The 27,233-nt window shown below is 59.0% G+C and overlaps 3 protein-coding genes across 4 annotated transcripts in view; all 3 read left to right on the plus strand.

Annotated features, from left to right (window-relative positions):
- PLEKHM2 (pleckstrin homology and RUN domain containing M2) overlaps positions 1–16,574 on the plus strand; it is a 37,720-nt gene extending 21,146 nt beyond the window's left edge. Inside the window, exons 3-20 of one of the 2 annotated variants that reach the window (XM_058552966.1) lie at positions 168–277; positions 855–954; positions 1,528–1,615; positions 2,522–2,708; positions 4,320–4,379; positions 7,494–7,722; positions 8,872–9,720; positions 9,960–10,029; positions 10,176–10,266; positions 10,600–10,664; positions 11,036–11,124; positions 12,265–12,397; positions 12,639–12,829; positions 13,225–13,290; positions 13,968–14,127; positions 14,478–14,657; positions 14,738–14,854; positions 15,529–16,574. In XM_058552966.1, coding sequence (XP_058408949.1) covers positions 168–277; positions 855–954; positions 1,528–1,615; positions 2,522–2,708; positions 4,320–4,379; positions 7,494–7,722; positions 8,872–9,720; positions 9,960–10,029; positions 10,176–10,266; positions 10,600–10,664; positions 11,036–11,124; positions 12,265–12,397; positions 12,639–12,829; positions 13,225–13,290; positions 13,968–14,127; positions 14,478–14,657; positions 14,738–14,854; positions 15,529–15,666 — 2,923 coding nt within the window. In that variant the 3' untranslated portion in view covers positions 15,667–16,574. The remainder of the gene's footprint in view (positions 1–167; positions 278–854; positions 955–1,527; positions 1,616–2,521; positions 2,709–4,319; positions 4,380–7,493; positions 7,723–8,871; positions 9,721–9,959; positions 10,030–10,175; positions 10,267–10,599; positions 10,665–11,035; positions 11,125–12,264; positions 12,398–12,638; positions 12,830–13,224; positions 13,291–13,967; positions 14,128–14,477; positions 14,658–14,737; positions 14,855–15,528) is intronic. The other variant, XM_058552967.1, reaches the window with a different exon arrangement.
- Positions 16,575–18,109: 1,535 nt separating this feature from the next.
- SLC25A34 (solute carrier family 25 member 34) lies at positions 18,110–22,325 on the plus strand. Its single transcript, XM_058552979.1, has 5 exons — positions 18,110–18,695; positions 19,362–19,427; positions 19,555–19,707; positions 20,087–20,221; positions 20,828–22,325. The coding sequence occupies exons 1-5, from the start codon at positions 18,270–18,272 to the stop codon at positions 21,008–21,010; spliced, it is 963 nt and encodes a 320-aa protein (XP_058408962.1). The 5' UTR covers positions 18,110–18,269; the 3' UTR covers positions 21,011–22,325.
- Positions 22,326–23,012: 687 nt separating this feature from the next.
- TMEM82 (transmembrane protein 82) lies at positions 23,013–26,983 on the plus strand. The gene is made up of 6 exons (XM_058552978.1): positions 23,013–23,157; positions 23,314–23,386; positions 23,565–23,739; positions 24,433–24,850; positions 26,102–26,289; positions 26,634–26,983. The coding sequence occupies exons 1-6, from the start codon at positions 23,070–23,072 to the stop codon at positions 26,721–26,723; spliced, it is 1,032 nt and encodes a 343-aa protein (XP_058408961.1). The 5' UTR covers positions 23,013–23,069; the 3' UTR covers positions 26,724–26,983.
- The last annotated feature ends 250 nt before the right edge of the window (positions 26,984–27,233 follow it).

Here is a 27,233-nt window from a genome sequence, read left to right on the forward strand (position 1 = left end):
GAGGAAATGATGCTGTGAAGGCATGGTGGTTGCCTGTGGGTCTCGCTGGGAATCCATTGCTTTCAGCCTCAAGCTCACTACTGACACAAAGGCTGGTGGACCAGCTGACTGCAGCTTCCCAGGGTGGCCCTGCTTAGGTCATAGCAGCTCCCGTCCTATTTTCTCAGACTGCAAGACCTCTCATCTGGCTACTGGGTGCTCGTGGTGCATTTCACCCGGAGAGAGGCCATCAAACAGATCGAGGTGCTGCAGCATGTGGCCACCAACCTGGGGCGCAGTGAGTAGTACCAGGTTGACTGGGAAGGGACCAGCTCCGCCCTCCCTGTGGGTAGCTCGGGGCTCAGGTGTGGCCTCAGCGTCAGCCCTGGGAGGCTGACCACCTTGTGGTGTCCAGTGGCAGTGGGTATTAAAATGCCAGTGCCCTCCATGAGGCCTCTCTTCCCCCTGCATGTGACAGGGTGTTGGGGCCTCGTGGGTGGGGTGAAGGAGAGGGAGATGCTGAAGAGAACTGGACTCCTATCAATCCCAACCCGTGCACATAATGAGGAGTCTCGCTTCTCACCCTGAGCTAGGATCAGTGTTAGCCTGCAGAATCAGTGGAGAATCCTTGCCTTTCTCAACCCATCTGAAGTTTGCAATCTGCCCTCTTTATCAGAGTTTCCTGGCCAGCTACAGGCTGTGCCCCGACAGGGAGAAAAAAGATTTCAGGGGTTATGGCGCTCCAACAAGAGAGATGGCTGTTGGAGTGCTTGGTCCCTCAGCCACTCTTTCTTTCCTTTCTGCCCTTGGTTAGCCAAAAAAAGCCAGCACCCTGACAGGCCTTCCTTCCAGTTACTCCTGCCCTTTGTTTGTAGGCCGGGCCTGGCTGTACCTGGCTCTCAACGAGAACTCCTTGGAGAGCTACTTGCGACTGTTCCAGGAGAACCTGGGTCTGCTGCATAAGTACTATGTCAAGTGAGTGTCCTCAATGGTCTCTCTCACGTAGCCCCAGAGGTCCCCTTGAGCCTCGTACCAAAGACTCTTGTCACGTGCAGACACCATGGTGTGCCACACCAAAGGCCTGGCCTGGCAGTGCATGCTGAGGACACATCAGTGATGGCCAAAGAGCCATTAGAGCCTTGCCTATGATGGCTTTTGCCAGGAGTACTTGTATTCTAGCTGGTCTCCTGTGTAGCAGCCTGCTGCTCTGCCTCTGCCTGATCCTCTCTCCAGGCCTCAGACCTGAATGGAATGCTCAACCTTTGCTAGAGTTGCCACAGGAACAGAGTATTTATAGCAGCTGCTAAGAGCTAGATGAGCCTTATGCGGCGGGCCCCATATCTGAAGACACTGGCAGTAAAGTGCTGTGTGGCTCCAAACCCAGCAGGAGAATGCTAGAAAGGGGCAGGGGAAGCCTACATCAAGCTGGGTATCCTCCAGGGTGTGGGGATGTCACACATCAAATTTCAACACAGCTGCATGTGGGTGAGGTAGGGCCAAGAGGTAACCAGACCCAGAACCACCGTCGTCCCTTCTCATGTCTTGCAGGAATGCCCTGGTCTGCAGCCATGATCACCTGACTCTCTTCTTGACCTTGGTGTCTGGGCTGGAGTTCATTCGATTTGACCTGGATCTGGTGAGACAACATGGCTCCCACTGCTTATGGGGGCAGGGGAGTGGGTGGGGTGGGCGCACAGTGTCATTTCTCAGGTCCCTCTCAGGGAGCCTGTTGGCTGTGACTGAGCCTGAGCAACGCCTTGTTTGTTCAGGTGAGGGAAGGGTTCAGGGTCTGAACAGTGGAATTGAGTGGAATGGAGGTGATTCTCTCTTGGCTTATTTAAGGCCAGAACTCCTGGTTCAAGTGACTCCTTCCTATCTCTCTGTCCCAGCCTGGAGAAAAGCCACATTTTCTGGAGTATTTTAGCACTGAAGTTCTCCTTCATGTTTAGGACTTGGGTGTTTGAGAGGGACAAGGCAGATTCATCCCTGTGCCTCCTGGGTTCTGGAAGTGTCCACAGCTCCATGCTTCCTGGCCTCCCCCACTCTCATGCACTAGAGAAATAGGATGCGGCCCACAAAGAGCTAAGGAGGCTGCCGAGCCCCTCTTGGACTCAGGCTCATCAAGGTGCATGCAGCTGCCTCATCCAAATCAAATCACCTTCCTAGGTCCCTACCCCGTCAACACAGACTGAAAAAGGAACTTGGCTACTGAAGAATAGTAGAAATTGGAGAAAATGAACAACTCTAATAGTAAAAGACATCGAGGAGGGGCTAGACGGCATAGCTGGGTTCTGTCATCTTTGTCGGCCTCAAGTCCACAGCTTTAGGAGCCACAACCATTCACATTACTGTTTTTAACAGCTTATTTTTGAATTTAGTACCTTAAGCCCATTGATTTCCCAAAGAAAAACTGACATGGGAGCGTGTGACAGGCAGATCCATGGCTCCCGATCCTGGACTCTGCTGTCCGCGGAAGGCCATGTTTTGGGGCCCAGCCCAGGCCTCCCGCCACCCAAACCTGCCTTTCCCACTCTCTCCTCAGGACGCCCCTTACTTAGACTTGGCCCCCTACATGCCTGACTACTACAAGCCTCAGTACCTGCTGGACTTCGAAGACCGCCTTCCTAGCTCGGTCCATGGCTCGGATAGCCTGTCCCTCAACTCCTTCAACTCCGTCACTTCCACCAACCTGGAGTGGGATGACAGTGCCATTGCCCCATCTAGTGAGGGTAAGTGGCCCCGGGGCGGAGGAGCCCAGCCTCCGGAACTGATTCTGGAGCCATTGAAGCCTGGCTGGGTGACATCTTTCTTGGCTACTTTTGGCCTGGTGGTTGAAATTTGAAGTTAAACAGGCCTAGCCATTTCCCAGATCTTCATTTCCTCAGCGTCCCTGTGGTGGCTAAAAAACTGATTCTAGGAATAAAAAGCCAAAATGAGATCTTATGAGTGTTAGACCCTTTCCCAGAAGGCTATAGCCACGCGTCCAGGGGCAGTTTTCTGAGCAAGGGGAGATTAGCAGTGCAACCTGGAGACTCTTCCTGACACTGCAGGGGTGAATGTCGCCTGCTCTGGGGAGCTTGTCCTACCCTAGATTCTAGGCAGACAGAGGCTAAGCAACCCCTGGAAGGAGAAGAGAGAGAGGCCGGCCTGGTGGTGTAGCAGTTAAGTGTGTGCGCGCTCCGCTGCGGTGACCAGGGGTTCACAGTTGCGGATCCCGGGCGCGCACCGACACACCGCTTGTCTAGCCGTGCTGTGGCAGCGTCCCATATAAAGCAGAGGAAGATGGGCACAGATGTTAGCCCAGGGCCAGTCTTCCTCAGCAAAAAAGAGGAGAATTGGCAACAGATGTTAGCTCAGGGCTGATCTTCCTCACAAAAAAAGAAAAAAAAAAAGGAGAAGAGAGAGCCAGATGGGCCCAAAGTTTAGAGGAAAACTTGCCACCATTTCTCATGGGCCCATCTGATTTCTGAGTCCCTCCTGCGCTTGCCAGTGTGTTAGGGATGATTGCACCCATTGCTTCAAAGACTGAAAAAGAGTAGCTCACATCAGTAGGTCATTTTATTGTCTTGATCCAACAACTGATTGGAACAGTCTGGTTTCTTTCAAACCTTAGGCCTCCATGTTCATTTGTAAAACTGGCTGTTTCCCCACCTTCATCCCATGAGGGAAGCCGGATCTCTTCATTTACTGCACCCTACCTCACCTCCAGGGAAGGGGATCTGAGCACAAGTTCAGCCCCTGGGGCTCCCTGGAATCGCGTCAGCACCGAGACCTCGACCTTCTTCTTTATTTCTGCTGTGCCGTGGGTCATATGTCCCAGGGAGAGGGCAGTTACTTTCAGGCTTGCTGTCAGCAAGACTTCCGTTGTCCGGTGTACAAGCAGAAGATGGCAGCTCAGTCTCCTCGGGTTGGGCTCATGGGCTGCCTCAGACAAGTCAGAGGGATGGGCCTTGAGGGAGCAGCCAGACTCTCCACGGAGGGAGGAGTCCCCTTGAGCCCACCTCATCTCAGCTGCTGGGTATGGAGGGAAGGAAGGCAAGGGATAGAAAAGAAGGTTGAGTGCAGCGGAGCCCATGTGCTTCTCTGCCAGAGCCGGGTTCTGGCGTTGGAAAGGATTGCCCCCGGAGGCCTTTCTAGCTGGTCAGAGGCTCCTGGGCCAGTGCCTGAGCTGAGAAGCGGCTGGGGTCCTAATAAGTTCCCCAGAGGTTGTCAGAAAAATATAGAGAGTTTAATTTTTTCCTCTCTTGTTTTCTCCCCATGTCTCCCACCCTGTTGCCCCTACCCTCCCTGTCCTTCCACCGCCTGTTTCTAATCTTCAGTTTTGTCCCTCATTTTTATAGATTATGATTTTGGAGATGTGTTTCCAGCAGTGCCGTCTGTACCCAGCACAGACTGGGAAGGTGGGACAGAGTCTGCTGTTACCCTCTTTTCCTGTTTTGCAACATTTCCATGCCAAGCTTGCTGCATGATTCAAAATCAGCTCATTATTTATAATAATGTCAATGATCATAATAAAGCAAAGTTTGGTGTGCTGATAGATGGAATTCTTCAGTAGGAGAACCTGACCTTAGCCCTAGGCAAATCCCCTCTCCTCGTGCAGGACTCCTGCCTTTATGCAATGGTCTTGTGGAATGACTAAGTGACAGCATTTCGGGGACACACTGATGACCCCTCCTGATTCCAATGCCAGTCAATGCATCAGACATGCACAGGGAACTGCCAACCTGTGGGGCACGAGTGGCCCGATCCAGTGAGTGGAGACTCGTTCTGGAAGGCGATGCCTTTGAACATGTAGGTTGTAAGCTCCTTTAGGTCAGGTGCGCTCCTGTATCAGAAGCATCAAGAAGCAAAGGCAGAGAGCTTGATTCCTTCAGTCTGTTCTTAATGGCTTCCTCTCAGGTAGTTTTGAAAGAGATTGAGGTCCAAGTGAGGGAAATTGCCCAAGCACAGCTGAAACTTCCTACAGGGAGATCCTCTTTGAAGTTTTAAGGCAGATTAAAATAAAATCTAAGAACCCTCCCACCCTGTCCAATAGGCAGCAGCAATACTTGGGCATTTTTCTGCCCATGACCCCACTTCTAAGCTTGTGAAAATTCATGAAGCTATTTCCCATGATTACTCAAAGCATAGGGCATGTTTCTGAGATGGTTAATGCTTCCTCCTTAAATCTGAGGCCATAACTGGACCCGCCCCCCCTTATTAAAGAGCCTCTTGCCCTGTGGGCCACTTCCACCCAGGGTGGGGTAGGAGACCCAGCCTCTGAAGGAGGAGGTGCCAACTACTCAGCCTGAGCAGGAGGGACGGGCGGCTCTCCCCATTGCTCCGGAGCTGGCCCCTTTGTTATTAGAGAGCTGTGATCTCTGAGTGGTGGATGACAGATGGTCTTTTCCCAAGTAATATGAGTATGAAACAGCTTAAGTTTGAGGGAAATAAGATATGGCATTGGGAAAAATAAATTATGGCATCTGACCAGGAGCGTAGCGTTGAAGAGTCCCACGTTTAAGTTAAGATTAGCTGGAAATCCAGAATTCCATCATAACATCATCTATCTCTCGGCCTTTCTTCTTGCAGTGCACATGCTAGGCATTGATTTTTCCCCGTCTGATTCTAACGACTAACCCCCCTTCTGACCCAGCTACTTGCTGCCTGTTGCAGTCACTTGACAAGCAGGCCCTGACTTCCTCTGCAGCCTGCCAGAGCTCCCTGTGTCCTGAGAACTAGCAGCCCAGTCACACTGCTTGCTCGGGCCAGGCTGGGCTCTGGGGCAGGGTGAGATTCATCCCAGCAGTGATCTCCTGCTTTCCTGAGTTCCTTGAGCACCAAAGAATTCCTGATCCCACGCTGGCAGCTCACCTGGGGAGGCTTTGTCTTCTCTTGAGACTTGGAGGAAAGCGGGATTTGGGGGCAGGCCCAAACTCTGGGCCCTGAGGTGGGGATTGGGGCGGCCTTTCCGTTGTCCCTGGCTCATTTACAGAACTTCTGGGTATCCCAGCCTTGACACCCACCACGTCCAGGGGTCTGCTCGCTCACCTCTCAGGACCCCTCCCATGAGCTACTGCAGATCTCCAGGGGCTGGAACAAGAACCCATGGGCTTTGCAGGAAGCTTCTTTGAGACCAAAGCACAGGGTGTTTTTGTATTTGAGAACTAAGGCTCTAAGGTTGCAGGATATCTGAAGGAAGTCTCATGTATTGCTGGTGTTTTCTTGGCAGAGCAATTGCTTGGCAATTGCTTTTGGCCCCTCCTTTGTCCTTGTATTAAAAGCCAGTGTACTTCTAAACAAAATAGATGATGTGCTGCATCAGCAGACAGCTGCCCAGTGGTTTCCAAGACCCGCCAGGAGGCTGACAGCAGGTTGGGCCCTTCTGGATGAGGCTGAGGTTGGGAAGCATGTTTGCCACATCTTCTCTGGGCAGATAATGGCCAGCAAGATGTGTGTAAGCTGGCTAATGGAGCATGAGCATCCTGTGCCCCTTGCCATTAACCCTCACCCAGGCTGTTATCTGCCACCAGATAAATGCCTCATGTGCTTTTCATGCTGGTGCTCCCTCCTCTCCGTGTCCTGTTCCATTGACCTGGGGTGGGTGCTTGGAGGGGGACAGTTAAACCAGCTCCTCTCTGGAGGGGCAGCATCGTCCCCCACCTGCCTTCTCCCTAGGATGGAGCCATGGGTGAGTGTGACCCAGAGAGGACCAGTAGGCAGGCTGAGGTTTGAGTGAAATTGAGTTCTCAGCTCTCGCCTTAAAGGGGCGCCTGGTCCTCCCCCCCGGAGTGTGCTGGTGGGATGTCCATGATGGTGGGGTGTCAGGGAGAGAAGCGGCCGCTAAAGGGCCCACAAGGCCCCTGCCAGGAGTCAGCCACTGCTCCCCTTCGCACCTCATTCTCTCCACTGTGCTCTGGTCCTCCTTTCTGCCCTTGCCCCTTGCTGCTCACCCTTTGGGCTCCCTATCCTATCCTCTCAGCCTCCGCCCTCCACTCTGTACCCCTCATTTTCTCTGACCCCTGTTCTCTTCCTCTGTTTTTCTCTTTCTTTGTTCCTTTTTATCTGCCTCTGTGGGGGACCCTGCAGAGGACTTTGGGTATCTCAGCGCTGCCGGGGCGTGTGGTGCTAAAGGGGCTGCCGGGTACCCCTCTAGCATCCTGTGACCGACGGCTCTAAGGTTAACCTCAAAATTGTGCAGCCCATCTCCTCTTGAGACATCAAGGTCACTGTCCCTGAGGAGCATCAGCCTGGAGGCTGCTTAACCTTGGGGCTCTTAACTGGAATTTAGCCAAATTGCTGTGAGCTCTCGAGGGCTCCCAGTGGTGGTGGTGATGGCGTCCCTCCAAGTTGCTCTTAAAGCACAAATCCCATGTCCTGTTGGCATGGGGCTTCTACTCTTGAAAGAGGGTCACCCCAATCAGATTTCCCTGGGAGGAACTCACCTGCCTCCCTCATGAGATAAGGCATGCTTTGGGGGCCTGGGGTCCCCAGATGGTATCTGAAGGGCTGTCCCCTGTTTCCTGTTCTCCCAGATGGAGACCTCACAGACACTGTCAGTGGCCCCCGCTCCACTGCCTCCGACCTGACCAGCAGCAAGGCTTCCACCAAGAGTCCCACCCAGCGCCACAATCCCTTCAATGAGGACCAGGCAGAGACTGTGTCCTCCTCTGACACCACCCCGGTGCACACCACCTCTCAGGAGAAGGGGGAGTCCCACGCCTTGGACCTGCCAGACGCCTGCACAGAGCTCGAAGTTATCAGGTCAGCAGGGAGGGGCCCCGAGAAGTTGGGTGAGCATCCTGGTGTCCCTCCTGTCCACTCCTAGCATCACTTTTTAGTCCACGCAGACTGGGAGCCCCCCTGAGGGCAGTTGGACATCTTTTTGGAAACTAAGTACCCCTCCCCTCCTTGGTAGTTCTTTGAGCAGGAGGAAACAGAGGACCCGAGCCGAGAAGGCAGGTGGCACAGGCAACACCTGTGGCTGGCTTCTGGGGCTGTGCCCAGGCCGCTAGGGCATTTGTCCGGTCCACCCAGGACCAGAAAGCACCTTTAGAATGGACTTATTTCCAAGGGAGTTCTTGGACAATAATGCACAATTTCTGAGATTTGTACTAATTCTAGTTCAGCAGGGCTCATTGAAAGAAAGGCGTCTTGGTCATATCAACAGGGACAGAGAAGGGAAGGAGGAGGTGGATGACAAGTTGGGAAATTCTTGGTCTAGAGCCTCCAGGGCCCCCTGACCTCCCCTGGCTCCTGGTCCTGAGACTCAGCACTGAAGGAGAAGATGCGCATGTCAAACCTCCCTGAGGCTTGCTGGCCCAAGGCGAGGCGGGGGAATTGCTCCCCAGTGACTAGAGCCAGGAGTCTGACTCCCACAGGCTGGTTTGAGTCCAGAGCAGCTTGAACTGTTCAGACCCAGTGTCACGTAGCCAGGCCCACTCTGGCCAACTTGGAACCAAGGAGTGGGGGCCAGGCATTTGAGCCCAAAAGACTTTGAGTACAGTCTGGTTGAATTATCCATGATGATACCTAATGGAAAGTGAGGTCAGCTCAGGGCCCATTGCCCACATCCTAAGGGGTAGGCGGAGTAGAGGGGCCATTGGTCTGACCAGCCCAGGTCTGTTTTTGTTCCCTAGAGCACAGCCAGCTGGAATTCATAGGACCTACTCAGAGGTTCCTCTGGCTGCTGCCCTCTCTGCCTCCCTCCTGCTGGTCCCTGCCTCTGCCGGCAATGGGGGATACCTCGGGGCCTGACCGCTGCTACCCCCTGGCCCAGGACCTCACACCTAGCTTTGGACCACTGAAGCTCTGGCTGTGCCCTCAGATGACCTCTTTTGACCCAGCCCATCTAATTTCCCTCAGTACTGTAGTGCTCAGAACTTAAATCTCTCCTCATCGCTACTGTCCCAGGGTCACCAAGAAAAAGAAAACTGGCAAGAAGAAGAAGACCAGATCGGATGAGGAAGCAAGTCCACTTCACCCAGCCTCTACCCAGCACACTTGTGCCAGGCGGGAGGATGGTGACAGCCTTGTCAGTAGCCCAGGCCTTGGGCAGGGCTCACCAGACACCACCTTTGCGTCCCCCCAGGAGGAAGGAGAGGGGCCCAGCAGCACAGCTGAGAGCAGTGAGCGCTCGGAGCCCGGCCAGATGGGCCTGCTTATCCCTGAAATGAAGGACACCTCCATGGAACGCTTGGGGCAGCCCCTGAGTAAGGTCATTGACCAGCTCAACGGGCAGCTGGACCCCAGCACCTGGTGCTCCCACGTCGAGCCCCCAGACCAGTCCTTTCGGACCGGCTCTCCGGGGCATGCCCCGGAGAGGCCGCCATTTTGCGACTTTAGTGAAGGGCTTTCAGCCCCAATGGACTTCTACCGCTTTACCATTGAGAGTCCAAGCACTGTTACATCAGGTGGCAGCGACCATGACCCTGCAAGGCCTGGCCAACCGCTGCATGTTCCTGGTAGCCTTGAGGCTGCTGGCCAAGAAGAAGAGGGAGGAGGAGGAGGAGGAGAGGGACAGGCGCCTCGGCCCCTAGAGGACACCCCGGGAGAGGCTCAGGAGCCAGAGACCCAGGAACTGGAGACCCCGTTGCCCCCGGTCGGTGAGGGGCCTGTGCCTGAGCTGGAGCCTGGGACCCAGGTGGCTCTTTGCCGGCTCAAGCGAGACCAGCCCAGCCCATGTCTGAGCAGCGCTGAGGACTCTGGGGTGGATGAGGGGCAGGGCAGCCCTTCTGAGATGACCCACTCGGCAGAGTTCAGGTGAGCAAGGCTGGCTGTGCTGCTCGAGTGAGAGGTGTTCCCTGTCCTTGAGGCAGGGGACATTGGGCATCTGTCCTCTAAATAAACTAAACACTGCTCCTGCAAGACCTAGCCTGGGCTGGGAGGTAGGAAGGAGTGGGATCCTGCCCTGTCTCCTTTGTGCTGCCTCTGGGTGCCTGTGTCGCCTCTCCTGCCCTTGCCCCAGCCTGACACCTCGCCCACGCTTGTCCCTCTCACAGAGTAGACAACAATCACTTACTCCTGCTGATGATCCATGTGTTTCGAGAAAATGAAGAACAGCTCTTCAAAGTAAGTCCCAGGAACTCAAGAATGAGCAAGAGACACACAGCAAGGGCGGGTGGGATGGGCCACCCAGCCCGTTCAGAAGAGGAAGCTACAGCCCGGGCCAGGGCAGGAGCCACAGTGCCTGACCTCTCTTTGCTTCGGCCCCTCAGATGATCCAGATGAGCACAGGGCACATGGAGGGCAACCTGCAGCTGCTGTACGTGCTGCTCACAGACTGCTATGTCTACCTGCTCCGGAAAGGTGCCTGCCACCCCCAGGCTAGCCGGTTGAGGATCAGACTGACTGCCGCCCCTTTCCCCATGCCCCCCACTCCTGAGTGTCTCTCGGCTGCCTGGCGGGTGGTGATGAAAAGGCACTCCACAGGAGGTGTTGCTAGCAGTCCCAGCAGCCCCAAGACATCAGCCTGGGGGCCTCCCCTCCACAAGCACCTCATGTCAGTCTCCTACTCCATCATTTCAGATCGCAGAGCAAGGATAGGTCTTCTCTGAGAGAGGGGCCAGGTCTTAGGAAATGGGGTAGGAGGAGGGAAAAGAGGCCATTAGGGTTAAGAGGCATTGGGGTCTCCTCTCTCAGGGGCCACAGAGAAGCCATACCTGGTGGAAGAGGCCGTTTCTTACAATGAACTTGACTACGTGTCGGTGAGTTCAGGCTCCGCAGTCGGTGTATGCTGTAGGGCAGGGCTCCTCCCGCCACCCGCCCTGAAGAGCTGCAGAGCAAGCCATGTCCCCTGCCTCGGCCCCCAGGTTGGGTGCCAGCTCCTCTCTCAGAGCAGCTTCTGTAGACGATGCTGGGGATCAGAACCAAGCTTGAGGATGCCTCTTCCTCCGCCATATTTCTGACCATCCCTCCCCAACTCATTCCAGGGTCCCAGGCCTCTGGGGCTTTACCTCCTGGCGACCCCAGGGTATGCTTCCTCCCTCCCCAGCCAGCCCTCAGTCTGGCCATGGCTGCCTCTTCTGCCAGGCAGCAGCCAAGCCCTGTGTGCATGTGAAGGTGTGGTTTCTGGCAGGTGGGCCTCGACCAGCAGACCGTGAAGCTGGTGTGCACCAACCGCAGGAAGCAGTTTCTGCTAGACACGGCTGACATGGCCCTGGCTGAGTGAGTGACACTCCGCCCCTGCAACAGAACTGGAGACTCGGCATCTGCCACTGGTGTGGCCGTGTCCTGGACTCCCTGCCCTTCAGGGTGGAGGGTGGGAAGTGGGATACAAAGAAGTGGAGAACAGGGGCCAGCCCCGTGGCATAGTGGTTAAGTTTGCACGCTCCACTTTGGTGGCCCGGGGTTCGCAGGTTCGGATCCCAGGCACGGACCTATGCACCGCTTATCAGGCCATGCTGTGGTGGCATCCCACATATAAAGTGGAGGAAGATGGGCATGGATGTTAGCCCAGGGCCAATCTTCCTCAGCAAAAAGAGGAGGATTGGCAACAGATGTTAGCTCAGGGCTGATCTTCCTCACAAAAAAAAGCGAAGTAGAGAACAGAGATGTTCCCTCTAGAACCTGCAGTCTGGTCAGAGAGGCAGGGAAGTGAACAAACACACTGACCGATTGACTCGTGGTCAATGCAGGTGTCATACAGAGGGGAAGGGGGCTGGCACGAGTTACCTAATAAGAGAGAAAGCACAAGCCCAGCCACTAGGCCATGGCGTGCCCCCACATAGTTCCATACAAAAATTGTGTGTGGGGCCGGCCCGATGGCGTAGCGGTTAAGTTCATGCGTTCCACTTCGGCAGCCCGGGGTTCAGTTCCTGGGCGTGGACCTACGCACGGCTCGTCAAGCCATGCTGAGGCGGCCTCCCACATGGAACAACTAGAAGGATGTACAACTATGACATACAACTATCTACTGGGGCTTTGGGGAGAAAAAAGGAAAAACAGGAGGAAGATTGGCAACAGATGCTAACTCAGGGCCAATCTTCCTCAAAAAAAAAACAACAAAAAAAAGAACATTGTGTGTAATAAGATCGTGTCCTTGTACCGGTCCTGCCGTGTCACCCTGTCCAGGCTCCCTCGCTGTCAAAACCCAAGGCCCCTTGGCCATTGGGAATGGTTAGGCCTTTTCCAAGTCACTGTTTGATGACCAGGGACTTCTGCCACACCCTTGCCCCACCCACTGCCCTGAGCTCTGGTTCCAGCTTTCATAACCCCTTCAGGCCAAGAACCCTCAGGAGTAAGCCCTTTCAACTTGAGGGGTGGGGGCCCCCAAGCCTCTGACAGCAAACCCCACTCCCTTTGCAGGTTCTTCTTGGCTTCTTTGAAGTCGGCCATGATCAAAGGCTGTCGGGAACCACCGTACCCCAGCATCCTGACTGATGCCACCATGGAGAAGCTGGCACTGGCCAAATTTGTGGCCCAAGAATCTAAGTGTGAGGTAAGAACCTGGGGAGGTAGGGGTGTCGTCCCTGACATGCCAGCTCCTGTGTTAGGGTCAAGAGGTGCAAATAGATGTCTTGAGCATTCCTCCATCACCCACCGGGGAGGGGATCTCCTACCCCAGGTCCTGTCCCCCTCCCCACTTGGGTGTGTCCTTGCTCTCAGTGGCCACTCCTGGTGCTGGGCCGTTGCTGAGCCTGGCCCAGACTTCACTGCTCTGTCCACTGCCCCCTCCCCAGGCGACCGCTGTGACTGTGCGCTTCTATGGGCTTGTGCACTGGGAGGACCCCATGGATGAGTCCCTGGGCCCTGTCCCCTGCCACTGCTCACCCCCCGAGGGCACCATCACCAAGGAAGGCATGCTGCATTACAAGGCGGGCACCTCCTACCTGGGCAAGGAACACTGGAAGACCTGCTTCGTGGTGCTCAGGTGGGGGCCCCACCGCTCTGGCCTCAGGCGTGGCCTAGAGGTTGTTGGGCTATCAGGTCACTGGGGAGAGAGGCCCGAGGGGGACGCCTCCCTCCTCCACAAGGGCTTTGGAGTGGACATACCCTGGGATGGTAGAGCTTCTCTGTAAAGCCAGCCATCTTTGGTGCCCAAGGGGTGCCAGAGTGCCTCCAGTGTAGACCCGGCCTGGGGCCGCCGAGCCTTAGCTGTCCCCAGGTCTGCCGAGGGGCAGCGTCCCCTGCTGTGCCTCCACAGTTCTTTCTTCACCCTCCCTTCCATAGAAGACAGGCCCCTGGCCTCTGTGGTCCCTAGGGTTCAAGGCCCCAGCTTGCGGTTCCTGGGACAGGCCTCACCCCTGCCATGTTGTGCCCCTGCAGCAACGGGATCCTTTACCAGTATCCCGACCGCACCGATGTCACGCCCCTGCTCTCCGTGAACATGGGGTGAGTGTCCGGGGTGATGGGGGGCTGGACAGGTGTTGGGCCTGACGTCACTGCCTGAAGGTCAAGGCTCCGGCTGAGACTGGGGCCCAGGGCTCCTGTTCTCCCTGGCTTGAGCTGGCTCTCCCTCTTATCAGTTCAGCCTGCCCCCCTCAGTCCCACCTCACCCAGCAGCCTTGACTGGTACCCTAGGGTGTGCTGAGCCCCGAGGGCTGCAGGAACCCCAGGGAGGGGAGGAGGAGAGGCTTCCTCTCAGGGAAGCAAGAGGAACCCCCTGCCTGGAAAGGGTCCAGTCTGATAGGGAAGGCAGTCCCCCAGGCTGATGACACACACATACTTGGAGAAAACTTCAGGCCCGTGAGAGGGAACATCAATGAATGTGCAGAATCTGAGAGGGCCGGAGCTAAGATCCTCACCCCTCACCTGGCCATGTTTAGGTGTCTAGAAGGATCTTGGTGATTCTAAGATAAAAAGTGTTACACAGAAGGGGCTGGGGCTGCCCAGCAGCTTCAGGCCTCTCCTGAGAGCCGGAGGGGTCTGGACCACCTTTTGGTGTCCTCCAGCCCTCGGGACTACAGTGCAGGCCCTGTGTCCACAGGCCTCGAGCCAGCCCCAGGGACTCCCACCCCGTGCCACCCCTGCCTCCTCGCTCCCGTTTCACCCCTCCTCCTCTGGCCCAGGGGGGAGCAGTGCGGTGGCTGTCGGAGATCCAACACCACGGATCGGCCCCACGCCTTCCAGGTCATCCTCTCTGACCGGCCCTGCCTGGAGTTGAGCGCCGACAGCGAGGCCGAGATGGCCGACTGGATGCAGCACCTCTGCCAGGCCGTGTCCAAAGGGGTGAGCCCCTCTTGCCTCCACCGTCCACCTGGCCTCCCGACCCCCTCCAGGATCCCCAGGGGCCCTTCCCCAAACCCACACCAGTCATGGAGCAACCTGTGAGGACCAAGACGGGCCCTCCAGGGGTCAGCCCAGCAGCGGACCCTGGAGCTCAGGGCCACCTGTGGCCTAGACACTCCCACTGTCACTCCTATCCCCACCCACACTACTGAGGTGGGCAGAGCCTGCCTGACCGCTGGAGTGAGGGGCAGAAGGGCTGGCTGGGCCCTTGGAGGGGGGAGTTCTGGTGCAGACCAGCCCTGGAGGGCTCCAGCCTGCCTCTCCCCCGCCCCTCTGCCAATGCCCTTCAGGTCATCCCCCAGGGGGTAACTCCCAGCCCCTGCATCCCCTGCTGCCTGGTGGTCACCGACGACCGCCTCTTCACGTGCCATGAGGATTGCCAGACCAGCTTCTTCCGCTCCCTGGGCCTCGCCAAGCTGGCCGACATCAGCGCTGTCTCCACCAAACTGGGCAAGGAGTACTGTGTCTTGGTGAGCGGGATGGGGGGCGGTGGAGGCGGGCACTGCAGAAGGCAGACTGTCTGCTCACCTGGGGCCCCGGCTCTCCCTAGGAGTTCTCCCAGGACAGCCAGCAGCCCCTCCCACCCTGGGTCATCTACCTGAGCTGCACGTCTGAACTGGACCGATTCCTGTCTGCACTGAACTCGGTGTGGAAAACCATCTACCAGGTACTTAGCTGCCCAGGGCCCTGCAGAGCAGAGCCATTCCCTAGGGAGAGGAGCCCCAGCTGCTCCCAGGACCTGGCCCTGCATGGCATAGACCGAGGCAGGAGTCGGGGGCTTGGAGTCAGCACTGTACCAGTAGCTTTGGGACAGACATGAACATTTAGGACCAAAGGGGCAAGATCTGACTCCCAGCGAGTCGGAGGCTACAGCTGAAAGCAGAGCCCAGAAATGCCATTCCTGATCTTCTCGGTTCCAACGAAAATGCACAAGTTAAGTGCTCCCCATGGGGCTGGAGCTGTGCCCAGAGGTGGGGGCACAGGATTGGGAGGACACTCCTCCTGACCCTCGGAGCTCAGCACCAGGGTGGCAAGGCGCTTATCCAACGCCCGCACAAATGGGGTTGGCCTGCGGGAGCTCTGGACTCGCCCAAGGCAGAGAGCAGTTCCAGAAGGAGACTCAGGTGCAGAGCCGATGAGAGCGCAGGGCCTGGCGTGTGGGGCCCACTGAGAGCTGGGCCTTCCCCAGAAGGAGAAGGCTCAGAGAGCGTCACCGTCGTCAGCTCGAGCCCCGCCTTGAAGAGCAGGAGAGTTTTATGGCATGGATGGAGTTCCAGGACAAGGCTGCATCTGGAGCTGAGGAGCTCTGCGGCCCTCACAGATGCCTCCACGCCCCCACAGGTGGACCTCCCCCACAAGGCCATCCCGGAAGCCTCCAACAAGAAGAAGTTCGAGGACGCCCTGAGCCTCATCCACAGCGCCTGGCAGCGGAGCGACAGCCTCTGCCGCGGCAGAGCCTCCCGGGACCCCTGGTGCTGAGGCAGAGCTGGCTGGCATCCCGGTGGGGCAGGACGGGGGCACGCCATGCAGCACATACTGTCATCGCTGTGTCGTCGTGCTGCTTGGGGCCAGGCTTCCACCCCTGTTCTACAGCCCACTCCCACCCTGGATGGCAGAACCACAAGGGGGGTTTAGGACAGGGTCTGTCCCCTTCCAGAGATCCAGAACAGATGTTCAACACCCCTGGGCATCCTGCCTGGCAGGTGGGCACTGGAGAGTGCCGGGGGCAGAGGGTCTGAGCCCTGTGGGCTCTGCAGACGCATGGCCTCCTCCGTGGGGCCCCCGCCTCAGTCCACGCCATCTCTCTAGGTGGTGATGGAATGATATCGACTCTGAGGGAAGTGGAAGGACTGGGAGGGCAGGAGGCCCCTCTTCCTCTCCTGGGTCAGGGCCCGGGCTGAGGCTCAGGGGGCCCTGGGGGCCCTGAGTGCCTGGCCATCGTTGTTCATTTTTGAACATCCGCCTGGCCATGCAGGGAGCTGGAACACTAAGGTCCCAGTGCATGTTTTCTCCTAACTCCATCCCCAGGCACACTGCTGCTGCCTTCCAGGGCCCGGGGCTATGGACTGGGGGCCGGCCTGGCCCTCGCTGGCTGCCAGGAGGCCCTGCATGTCCAGAGCCCCCTGCCCCTGCCTCTCCCCACCCCCAGCAGTGCCCGTAGGACCCAGGAATCACGCCGTCTCCTTTTGCCAGGAGCAAAGGGGAGGGAGGAGAGCTTGGAGAGAAGCAGTGCCCAGCAGCCTGGTGTCCACGTTGGCGCCTCCTGACTGTCCCCTGCTTGGCTGAGCCGGGCCCTTCCCGACAGCTTTGTGAAGGGCCCTCTGGGGAAGGAGTCAGGTGGTCTGGGTTTTGTTTTTTAAAATAAAATAGACATGTTATATTGCCAAGACTTGTCACTGGCCCTTTTTGACCGGGGCGGAGGTGGCGGATCTCCAGCCACTCCTTTCAGGGCCCCCGGCCCTTCCTTCTTTATCCCACAAATGTTCTTCCAGCAGCTGCTGCACGCCGACACTGGAGCCAGATCACCCGCTGCCCCCGTGGCACTCACTGTCTGGAGGAGCTCAGGCTCTGGGCGTTCCTTGGCCTGACCTTTGCCTCCCTCCCATTTCCTGCAGTGGCCAGGGGCGGGGCAGCTGGCAGCTCCACTCCTTGGGCGTGTCTCCACTGCCAGGGCTGGGCGCTCCCGGGGGCAAGTGCTGGCCACTCGGGATAAACCCGGAGAGTCCAAGCTGTCCCCAAGGCCTCTCGTTGAGCTGCATTCAGGGGCTGGCCAGAGGGTGCCAAGCCCCCCAGGCTGGGGGAGCTCTGAGGCCCGCAAGCCACTCAGCACAGCAACCCCCAGGGTCTCACACCTGGGAGGAAAGGGATGGACACTGGAAGAGGCGGGTGGGGAGGTGACAGAATGGGGTTCCAGCAGGGCACCCCTGCCTCTGGTTTTGACTGGGAATTGGGTGATGCAGGGCGGCCTGGCAGGAAAGACCTGCCTGGGGGCAGAGGCCAAGGTGGGCAGGGTGGTGCTGGCCCCCACTGAGCAGCCTGGTGCCTGACAGTGGTGCCCAGGGAGGGAGGTCCCTTCTCACCAGACACAAAGGGCCATCTCCATGCCAGGGCATCTCCTTCAGAGAGCCGCAGCCCCGGAGGAGCAGAACTAGAGGACAAGTCCTTACCAGGGGAGCAACCAAAGTCACAGGTCACTTCTTCAGACACAACGCCCTTATTTTTCCATCTCCTACCCACCCAGGGGTCCCAGGCACGGGGGACGTGGGCCACCTTTTATTGGGTGAAGCACTGTGCTGGGCATGCTCTTCACACGTCTCTAATCCTCTAAAGGACTTCTGATGTAGGTATCGAGTCTCTCTTTTACAAATGGAGAGACTGAAGCTCAGAGAGAGGAGGTGACTTGCCCAGGGTCACACATAATAGCAGAGCCTGGGGTTCAAGACTAGTTCCTCAGGGCTCCGGAGCCTTTCTCTACCTCTGCTCTCACTGGCAGTGGGACCATAGACTGTGGGAGCCAGACTGGAAGACTAAGGCCAGGAAGGGGGAAGTCAGACAGTGCAAGAGTGGGAAGGGGGCAGTTGCTGAGTTGCCCAGGCACTGTGCCAGGAGCCCCCCTGGGCAGTTGGCCCCAAGCCCGGGGCTCCGAGCTGCAGCAGGACCGGCTGAGCCAGAGGCAGGACAGGGGCACAGCACTTTGCTCCAAGGCCAGAGGGAGGACAGGAGGACAAGAGGGGCAGGAAGAGGTGTCTTGGCTGATTGTCACCTCCCCGCCCCCAATCTCCCTCCAGTCCCAGGTGACCCTTCCCCCAGATCCCAGGGTCCAGGCCCGCCCCTGCTGCGAGGTGTGAGAAACAGAAGCAGCTGGGATTGGTCGGAGCCAGCGGGGGCGTGTCCCGGGCTCCGACCGCCCCAGCGCTAAGCAGAGCAGGTGGACTCCCGAGATAGACAAGGGGCCGCCCGGCAGCCACCGGCCTGTCCAACCCGGAATTCTGCCCTCCAGACATGGCCCCAGGCCCCCTCGATCCCCAGCCCTGTGGCCCTGCGGGAGTGCAGACAGCCTAGGCACCGCCACCCCAAAGCCCATGCCCAAGTCCCTGACTCGGGCACAGCTGGCCCCTGGCACGGAGGCCATGGAGACGGTGGCCCCAGCTGTGGACCTGGTGCTGGGCGCTTCAGCCTGTTGCCTAGCCTGTGTCTTCACCAACCCCCTGGAGGTGGTGAAGACACGGCTGCAGCTGCAGGGGGAGCTGCAGGCCCGGGGCACCTACCCACGGCCCTACCGGGGCTTTGTGGCCTCCGTAGCCGCTGTGGTCCGTGCAGATGGGCTGTGCGGCCTGCAGAAGGGGCTGGCTGCTGGCCTCCTCTACCAGGGCCTCATGAACGGCGTCCGCTTCTACTTCTACAGCCTGGCGTGCCAGGCTGGCCTCACCCAGCAGCCAGGTGGCACCGTGGTCGCAGGCGCTGTGGCTGGGGCACTAGGAGCCTTCGTGGGGAGCCCTGCATACCTGGTGAGTGCCTCGTCTCCCTCCTCCACCACCCTGTGATCCAACTCCCTCCAGGCCTCTGCCGCAGCTTCCCAGGCTGGCCACCGTGGACGGTGGACCAGGTGGGGTAGGGCAGACTGGGCGGAGCTGCTCTCTGGTACATCCCGGCCCAGGCCTGGAATCCTCCCCTTGGCCCAGGGCACCAGAGCCTTGCCCTGATCCTCATTCTTCTGGGGCCCCCACTCCACTGGTCCTGAGCCAGGGGAGGCGGAAGAGGGTGGCTGTGCTGGCTCAAACCCAGCGTGGTGACTTGTCTTCCTGTGTGGCCTGTGCAAGCTAAGAATAAAAGCTTCTATTGAGCAAGGGCCCCCACACATCCTAGGTAAAGGACCCCCATATCCTCGGCTGGATGCTGTATCTCAGTCCTCAGAACAGCTTTTCAGGGGTGAGCAGATAGGCCCAGAAAAGGTTAAGTAACTTGCCCCAGGTCACACGGAGATGCAGACCCAGGCTGACTCCGGGGCCTCACTTCTAGCTCTATTCCACACACTTGCTAATCTGCAGGTATGGGCTCATGGAGGCATGGGTGTCGTGCACAGGGAGGGACGCCCTCAGGGAGGGATACCCACAGCTCATCTAGGCTCTCCGAAGCCTCCATCCCCAGGCCCTCTGTCACCTCTGCTCTCACAGGTCAAAACACAGCTGCAGGCCCAGACGGTGGCCGCGATGGCCGTGGGACACCAGCACCATCACCAGGTGGGGACCGTCACTCCCCAGCGCTCCCTGGGCTGGGTGGGCTGGACGGGTTCCTGGGCTGGGCGGGCTGGATGGGCTCCTGGGCTGGGCAAGGGCGGCCCAGTGACCCCGTGCCCTCTCCCTGCAGAGCGTCCTGGGTGCCTTGGAGACCATCTGGAGGCAGCAGGGCCTGGCAGGGCTGTGGCGAGGCGTGGGTGGGGCCGTGCCCCGAGTCACAGTTGGCTCGGCCGCCCAGCTGGCCACCTTTGCCTCTGCCAAGGCCTGGGTGCAGGAGCGACAGGTGAGGGGCTGGGAACACCTGCACCTACCCACACAGACACACAGGAGTGAGGAAGGCCACCTGCCTCCTTTCTCCCTATCTGTCTGGGCCCACATCACACCCCCACATCTCCAGCTGGACCTCCACACAGGGAAGCCCAGGGCCTGGTGACAGATGTGGCCCCGTAAGAAAGCTGGAGGGGGCCCTGGCTCTGTCCTTGGGGTCATGACCCTGACCCTTGGGCCCAGCAGGAATGAGGGTCAGCAGTGAACACTGAAGCTGTGAAGGAACTCGGGGTGGTGGGGTGGGGAATGGCTGGAGGGGCTTTTCCAGCCCCCAGGTGCTGGAAGGGTGGGTGGAGCGCAGCTCCAGGGGTCGGCAGCCTGTACTATCCCCACAGTGGCTCCCAGAGGACAGCTGGCTGGTGGCCCTGGCCGGAGGCATGATCAGCAGCATAGCCGTGGTTGCAGTCATGACCCCCTTCGACGTGGTCAGCACACGGCTGTACAATCAGCCCGTGGACGGAGCTGGCAGGGTGAGCCGGGGACGGAGTAGGGAGCGTGTGGGGAGCTGGAGAGCACCCCCCAATACACACACACAGCCAGAGACACACAGACACGTGACATACATGTAAACACGTTAATTCAGCTTGTGTGCCCAGCACCCATGTCCCAGGCACGTGCTAAGTACTTTCACAACTGGATTTTAGTCCATCCTCACAACGACCTTCATTTTCCTGATGAGGAAACTAAGGCTCAGCGAGATCAAGTGACTTGCCTGAGGTTACCCAGCTGGTAAACTGGAGGAGCCTGACCGCACGGCCTCACAGACGCACACGGGCCATCAGAGTGGCTGGTGCAGCTTGTGCCCACCACACAGGTGCCCTCCACAGGGTGAGTTAGGGACGCAGTCCCTGTGTGCCACTAGCCAAGCTGAGCCCCCTGGCATGGGCTGTGGCTTCCTGGTAGACCCCTTTTAACATTTTGCAGCCTAAGGGGCCACCTTTTTGTGATTTGCCCGGCTTGTGGGGAATGCCTTTTCTGACGTGCCCACAGAAGCCCTGTCCACACAGACACACCTGGTTGTGCCAGCCGGGGCCCCGCAGCCCCTATAGCGACGTCTGCCCTGTGTCTGTCCCCAGGGCCAGCTGTATGGGGGCCTCACCGACTGCCTGGTGAAGATCTGGCGGCAGGAGGGCCCCTTGGCGCTCTACAAGGGTCTGGGCCCCGCCTACCTGCGCCTGGGCCCCCACACCATCCTCAGCATGCTCTTCTGGGATGAGCTCCGGAAACTGGCCAGGCGGGGCCAGCACCAGGGCACCTAGACGGGGTCCCTCACCCCTACATCCTGACACAGCCCAGCACTGGGCAGGAAGCGATGACCCGCTCCAGCTGGGAATGGCTGTCCCAGAGCCCTGCCACAGGTCTGAGGCGAGTGTGGGCAGCTGTGGTCAACCCAGCCCCGTGGCCCACCCAGGGCCAGAGCATCTGTCCAGAATTACCCTCCACTCTGTTCTCCAGAAAGTTCTCTTCCCTCTCTGTAGTGGGTTACCTTACCCCAGAGCCTTACTCATTGTTGTAATAACTGCTCCGCGGCATGAGCGTCTCCACGAGCTGGGTCACCTGCGTGCGTCAGCCCGCTTAGCCCTCAGCCAACAGTCTGAGACGGTAAAATCCTCTTTTGCTGATGAGAAAGCTCAGGCTCAGAAAGGTGCAGTGCTTTGACCAAAGCCGTACCTGTGCCCTTGGCAAGGGCCGGGACCCTGGGGGCTGGCGTGCCCCTGAGGGATCCCTGTACACGCGGGGAGGCCCTGGGGTGCGCCATGAGGCCATAGTGTCATCATCTGCGTTAGTCTGCTAGGGCCGCCGTAACCCAGAACCTCAGACTAGGCAGGTTGAACAACAGCAAGTTAGTTTCTCACAATTCTGGAGGCTAGATGTCTGAGATCAAGGCGTCAGCAGGGCTGGTGTCCTCTGGGCCCTCTCTCCTTGGCTTGTGGACGGCCGTCTCCTCCCACGTCTTCACATGGTCTTCCCTCTGTGTGCGTCTGTGTCCTAATCCCCTCTTCTTATAAGGACACCAGTCATGTTGGATCAGGGTCCACCCTAACGACCTCATGTTAACTTAATTACCTCTTTAGAGACCTCATCTCCAAACACAGCCACATTCTGAGATACTGGGGTTAGGACTTCAATATATGAATTGGGGGAGACACAATTCAGCCCATAACATCAGCTAAGGGCTTTTACTGAGCTCCTAGGAGGTGCCAGCACTGTGGGCTTTTGCACAGATCCTCATGACAATTCTGGAAGAGAGCTCTTGAGATGCCCATTGTCCAGATGAGGAAGTGAGGCCCAGGGCAGGCAAGTGACTTGTCCAAGGTGAGGAGCAGAGCTAGGTGTCCTCATCCTGGGCCCTTCACCTCAGCTGCAGCCATGCTCCCCCCATGGGTGTGTTCCCAAGGCCTGCGCTGACCTTTGTGCTACAGAGGTGGACACCGATTCCCTGGAAGGGGCAGGCCTGGCCCAGGTCAAGCGGCCTGAACTACCTTCTCTGCACACCCCGTGTCTGCGAAGAGCTTCTCCCCAGGGGCATCCCTACCACACACTCCAAACAAATAAAGTTTTCTATTTTCTTTACTCCAACGACTCCTCTCTGCCGCAGCCTCAGTCTCCCCACCCCTGGTTCCCGACCCTTGGCTTTCTCTCCTGAGTCTGGGAAAGGAGGATCCAAAAGAATCGGGCCGGTGAGCCCCACCCCGTCCCGCCCAGGTGAAGCCTGCCACCTAGTGGACACAGGGAGGATGGTCAGGGCTGGCTGCCCTGCGGCTGGGGAGGGGAGGGCCCAGAGCTGGATCCCAACCCGGGGCTGTAGGGGCTAGACCCCCTTCCAGACTTCGGGCTGAGAGAGCAGAGCCTGACCTCAGGCTGTGGGGGATAGACCCCCTCCAGACCCCGGGCTGGGGTGCAGAGCCCACACTGGAGGCTGAGAGGGCAGAGCCGGGACCTAAGGCTAGGGGACACAGACGACAGGCCTGGGGCTTCAGGAAGGCACGTGTGGCAAACCTTAGGAGAGGGTGAGAAAAGTGGGCTCCAGACTTGAGCAGAGCCAGAAACCAGAGGCCAGCCTCAGAGATGCCCCTTCAACCCATGCTGCCCAAACAGGGAGCACCTGGGCAGCAACTGGCTCCCAATGCCCCCTAACCCTGCAGTGGGAAGGTTTAAGGCCCCTGGCTCTCCTCCCCTCCTCGCCCCTCCCTCCCCTGGGCTTTGACCCCTCTCAGCCCCTCCCCTTGCCTCCACTGATACCTTTGCCCCAGTGACGGTGACGTTGGTCCCTCTGGTGCAGATCTGGCCAGAGGCTGGGACTGGATCCCGGCGGCCATGTTCTCCCTGCCGTCCCTCTCCTCCTGGCTCCCCGGCCTCCCCTCCCTCGAGTGGGGCTCTGGCCTCCTCGACTCCTTCCTGCAAGGTGAGCACCTCCTCCCCACTCCCACTCAGCCCCGCCCTCCAGGGCCCACTGTGGGCAGTGCAGGGTGGACCCCACCCACGTGGGCGTCCCACTGCCCTGGCTGCCCCGTCCTCTAACCCTACAGAGCATGCCCGCCCTCCCTCCCGCCCCCCTCAGGCCTCATCGGGGCCTGCGGAGTCTCAGTCCTGAACAGCCTCCTGAAGGTCTACTTCTTCGTGGGCTGTGCCAAGTGAGTGCTCACCTCCCCGGCTCCAGGGCCCTGTGCTGCAACTCTGACCTCTGGGGGTAGGACCTGGGGAGAAGAGACCACCCCTCCCCTCACGGAGTGTCGCTGGGGCACCCGGACCCCCTCCAGGGCTGAGGCTGGTGGTTCTGCCCCTCCACCCACGCCCCCTCTGCCCCCACAGCATCCCGGAGCGGCAGCCAGAAAAGGAGCGGTTGCGGGCCCAGTGGGCCTTGCTGCAGACTGTGCACCTGGCAGGGCTGGCCCTGATCCTGACTGTCGTGGGGGCCCGGGTGGCCGCCCTGGTGGTGCTCGAGTTCTCCCTCCGGGCTGTCTCCACGCTGCTCTCCCTGGACAAGGTGAGACGGCAGGGAGGTGGTGGGGGACGCACTGCAGGCGCCGGGCCCTAGATTTCACCCTGGAAGACAGCAAGCTGGGCCCCTGGAGCATCCCCAGTCTCCTTACCGCCCCCTTCCTGTAAGATTGGGACTACAGAGTGCGCACTGCCCCCTCGGGGTGTGATCGCCAAAGCACAGTCTCCACTCAGAGTGGATGCAACCCCCGTCCAAGAAGTTAATAGTGGCAGCCCCCAGATGTGGAGCGCTCCCCCCGGGACAGGCACCGGGCTAGGTACCCGGAGTGCATCATGTCACTCATCCTCACAACCATAGGGATAGAGGTTTGCTGTGATCCCCATTTCACAGATTGGGAAACTAAGGCTCAGAGAGGGTAAGTGGCTTGTCCATGGTCAACAACCAGCAAGAAGTAGAGTCAGGCTCTGAACCCAGGTCTTCAAGGCTCTGAGCCACCCCCTTCAGCAAGCAGATGGGTCCCAAGTAATAATCATGATTGAAATTAAGCCGAAAGAAATGATCCCATTAGGGCTTAACCTGAAAGCAATACTCCCTCTTTGGGAACAATCCCTAAGGTTCCTTCAGGCTCCAGCATCCTACAGAGTGGAGCATCGGTACCTCGACAGCTCTCTTGGTCCCCACGGTGAGGGGAGGCCAGCGCCCCCATCAAGGCCCCTCTTCTGCCACCTCCCCCGCCAGGGCTCCCAGGTCACCAAGAGGCTGCAGCTGTACCTGCTGTGCCAGTACTCGCTGGGCTGTGGGCTGACCTGCGGCCTGAGCTTCCTGCAGGAGGGCGCCCCTCACCGCACGCTGAACCTGCTGCTGGGCCTTGGCCTGGCCGCACTGCTTAGCACGGGTGCCCGGCGCCTCCGCCGCCACGTCTGCCGCCTCTACGAGCTGCACAGCAGCCAGCACTACTGTGGGGTCTGCCTGAGCCTGCTGGCCGGCGCTCACGGCCTCCCCCCGCTGCTGGGCCGAGCCCTGGCCGTGGCCTTTGCTGTGGGCGACCTGGCGGCCGTGGCCCTCATCAACAGGGACTTCCTGACCACCTCGGAGGCCGTGCGCTTCTGGACGCCGCTCACCATCTGCTACACCCTCCTGGTCATCTACATGCAGGGTAAGGGCCACAGCGGGGCCCCGGCGGCAGTTCACTCACTCGGCCTTCACATCCCACTGTCTGCCCTGGGCCCAGCACTGTGCTAGGCCCCGGGGAGGCTCACAGCAGTCAGACTGCACCCCTGCCGGCCCTGAGCACCCAGCCTGGTGGCAGAGGCCATACAGTGGGGCAGCTCAGAGAAGGGTGCGGCATGCAGTGGAAGTCCTGAGGAAGGAGTGCTTGACTTGGACCTTGAAGGATAAGCAGGAGCCCCCTGAGAGAGGTGAGGGCGGAAAGGAGATCCTGGCAGGGGGAACCATATATGCTGAAGCCCAGAGGTGAGAGAGAGAGCATGGCAGCATCAAACAACTGAAAAATGTTGAGTGCAGCTGTCACCCCCAGGGCCTAGGGAGGGGATGAGGCTGGCCAGGTTCATAGGGGCCTGATGGAGAGCCCTCGTCAGCTAGGCTGGGCAGTCTGATGAGAAGCCATTGCAGCGTTTTAAGCTGCAATGGGGGGTGTGACCTGGTCGGCTCTGGGCTCTAAGAAGAGCCACCTGGCTGCAGAGTGGGATGAGGTGGAAGTAGCAGGACAAGGAAGGGCAGTCAGGCAGAAAGCAACAGGTGCAAAGGCCCTGAGGTGGGAATGAGCTCGGCTTGCTCCATGAACAACAAGAACACCAGGATATCTGGGGGTAGCGAGCCAGAGGGAACAAGTCAGAGGTGAGATGAGGTTGGAGAACAGACTCCAGTCAGATCGGGCATGACCTCACAGGCAAGGTAAGGTGTTTGGAGTTTATTCCCAATATGGTGGGAAGTCCTGGGAGGGTTGTAAGCAGAGGAATGATTTCATCTCGGCGATGTGTTTAGAAGGTCACTAGCTACTGAGTAGACACCGAGTTGTAGGGTCAAGAACAGAAGCCAGGAGCCCACTGAGAAGGCTGATGCGAGAGATGAAGGTGGCTGGACCAGGGTGGGGCGATGGGAGTGGCGATGTGCTCAGGTGGGGATCTACGAGGCGAAAAGAGTGCACAGGGCTTCTGATAGATCAGATGGGGAAGTGCAGGAAAGAGAGGAGGCAGAACTCCCGCAACTTGAGGCTGGCGTGCTGGGGCAGATCTCTGTAGGTGCTCAGACAGTGGGGTGAGGGCAGGGGGGGTGGGGCCGAAAGAGGAGGGGAAGGCTCGCACTGAGGAAGGAGGGTGGGGAGCTGGACCTCAGGTTGGGGCCCAGATGGGGCAGGCAGGTGTGACCAGCGCCCTGCCCCCCGCAGAGGAGCAGCGGCAGCGCCCTGGCCTGCAGAGCCTGGTCCAGACGGTGCTGGTGCGCATGGGCGGCCTCTTCGTGCTGCTGCTGACTGTGGGCCGCTGGCTGGACCTCCTGGGCATCCTCATCTCCCTGCTGGGCGAGCTCTGGTGCCTGGTGGGCGTCCGCACCATGCTTGACCTTTGCCAGATACAGGTGGGCACCCTCACCCCAGGTGTCCCCCAGACACTGAAGCCCTGCTCCAGACAGCCCTGGGAGCCTCGATGGGCCCAAGTTTAAGAAGAGCTGGGGAGACCTGTCTTGGGGTAGGGGGCAGAGGGACCAGAATTCTCTTTCCCACCTGATGTTAACCTTTGACCCCTCTGTAGCCAGGGTCACTAGGAGGTTGAGGGGCACCCCCACCCCATCCACAGCCCACTCCATCCTGTGCCCCAGAGGCTGCGAATGGGTGGAAGGTCCTGGATAAATGGAGGCCTGAGAACCCCCAGAGGGTGGGGGACTGGGTGGTGTCCTCCATCCTTGCCTGCCTGTGTCCTCAGGATTTTCCATCCCAGAGGCCTTCAGTGTCAGCTCCAAGCCGGCCCCGGCCCTCCGCGCCTGCCCAGCCCTCGGGGACGGCTTCCTCCTGACTTGCCTCAGCAGGGACTTGGAGTCTGTCTCAGGCCCACCCAGGCTCACCTGGAGGCCTTGACCCCAGCACGCTGCCTGGAGGCAGGCAGGGCTGGCCCTCACCCGGAGCTTGGGGTGGGCACTGGAGCCCCTGAGAGGGAGGGGAGGGTTTGGGACTGGGGCCCTCAGACAGTGGGGGCACCTGGAGGCCGCTGGGTGAATCCCTCTTTTTTTCAGGGTGGGCAATGGACATAGCCCCCTCAGACCTGCTCCAAGGTGGGTGGGGGTGGGGACAACTGCATCCCCAGAATGGTCCCCCCGCCTTCCCCGGCCTCCCTTGCCCTCTCCACGAGCAATAAAGATGCTTTTCTCAACCCGTGCTGTGAATCGTGAACACAGAGAGGGAGAGAGGCTTTTCTGCGACCACACAGCTCTTCTGGCTGGGGCAGGCTCCTGGAATATGTGCCACGCTGGTCCCCTGGGGTTCAGGAGTTTAATACTGAGGTGGCTGAGGAGGTGACGGGGATGCG

Source organism: Diceros bicornis, chromosome 13 (genome assembly GCF_020826845.1).
Source record: "Diceros bicornis minor isolate mBicDic1 chromosome 13, mDicBic1.mat.cur, whole genome shotgun sequence".
In the NCBI taxonomy this organism is placed as follows: Eukaryota; Metazoa; Chordata; class Mammalia; order Perissodactyla; family Rhinocerotidae; genus Diceros; species Diceros bicornis.

Excerpts from the sequence above, each read along its gene's own strand:
- SLC25A34 (XM_058552979.1), top strand. The coding sequence starts at position 18,270 with ATGCCCAAGTCCCTGACTCGGGCACAGCTGGCCCCTGGCACGGAGGCC. Across the intron at positions 18,696-19,361 it reads TGGGGAGCCCTGCATACCTG|GTCAAAACACAGCTGCAGGC; the intron begins GTGAGTGCCTCG and ends CTGCTCTCACAG. Across the intron at positions 19,428-19,554 it reads GACACCAGCACCATCACCAG|AGCGTCCTGGGTGCCTTGGA; the intron begins GTGGGGACCGTC and ends CTCTCCCTGCAG.
- TMEM82 (XM_058552978.1), top strand. The coding sequence starts at position 23,070 with ATGTTCTCCCTGCCGTCCCTCTCCTCCTGGCTCCCCGGCCTCCCCTCC. Across the intron at positions 23,740-24,432 it reads CGCTGCTCTCCCTGGACAAG|GGCTCCCAGGTCACCAAGAG; the intron begins GTGAGACGGCAG and ends CTCCCCCGCCAG. Across the intron at positions 26,290-26,633 it reads TTGACCTTTGCCAGATACAG|GATTTTCCATCCCAGAGGCC; the intron begins GTGGGCACCCTC and ends CTGTGTCCTCAG.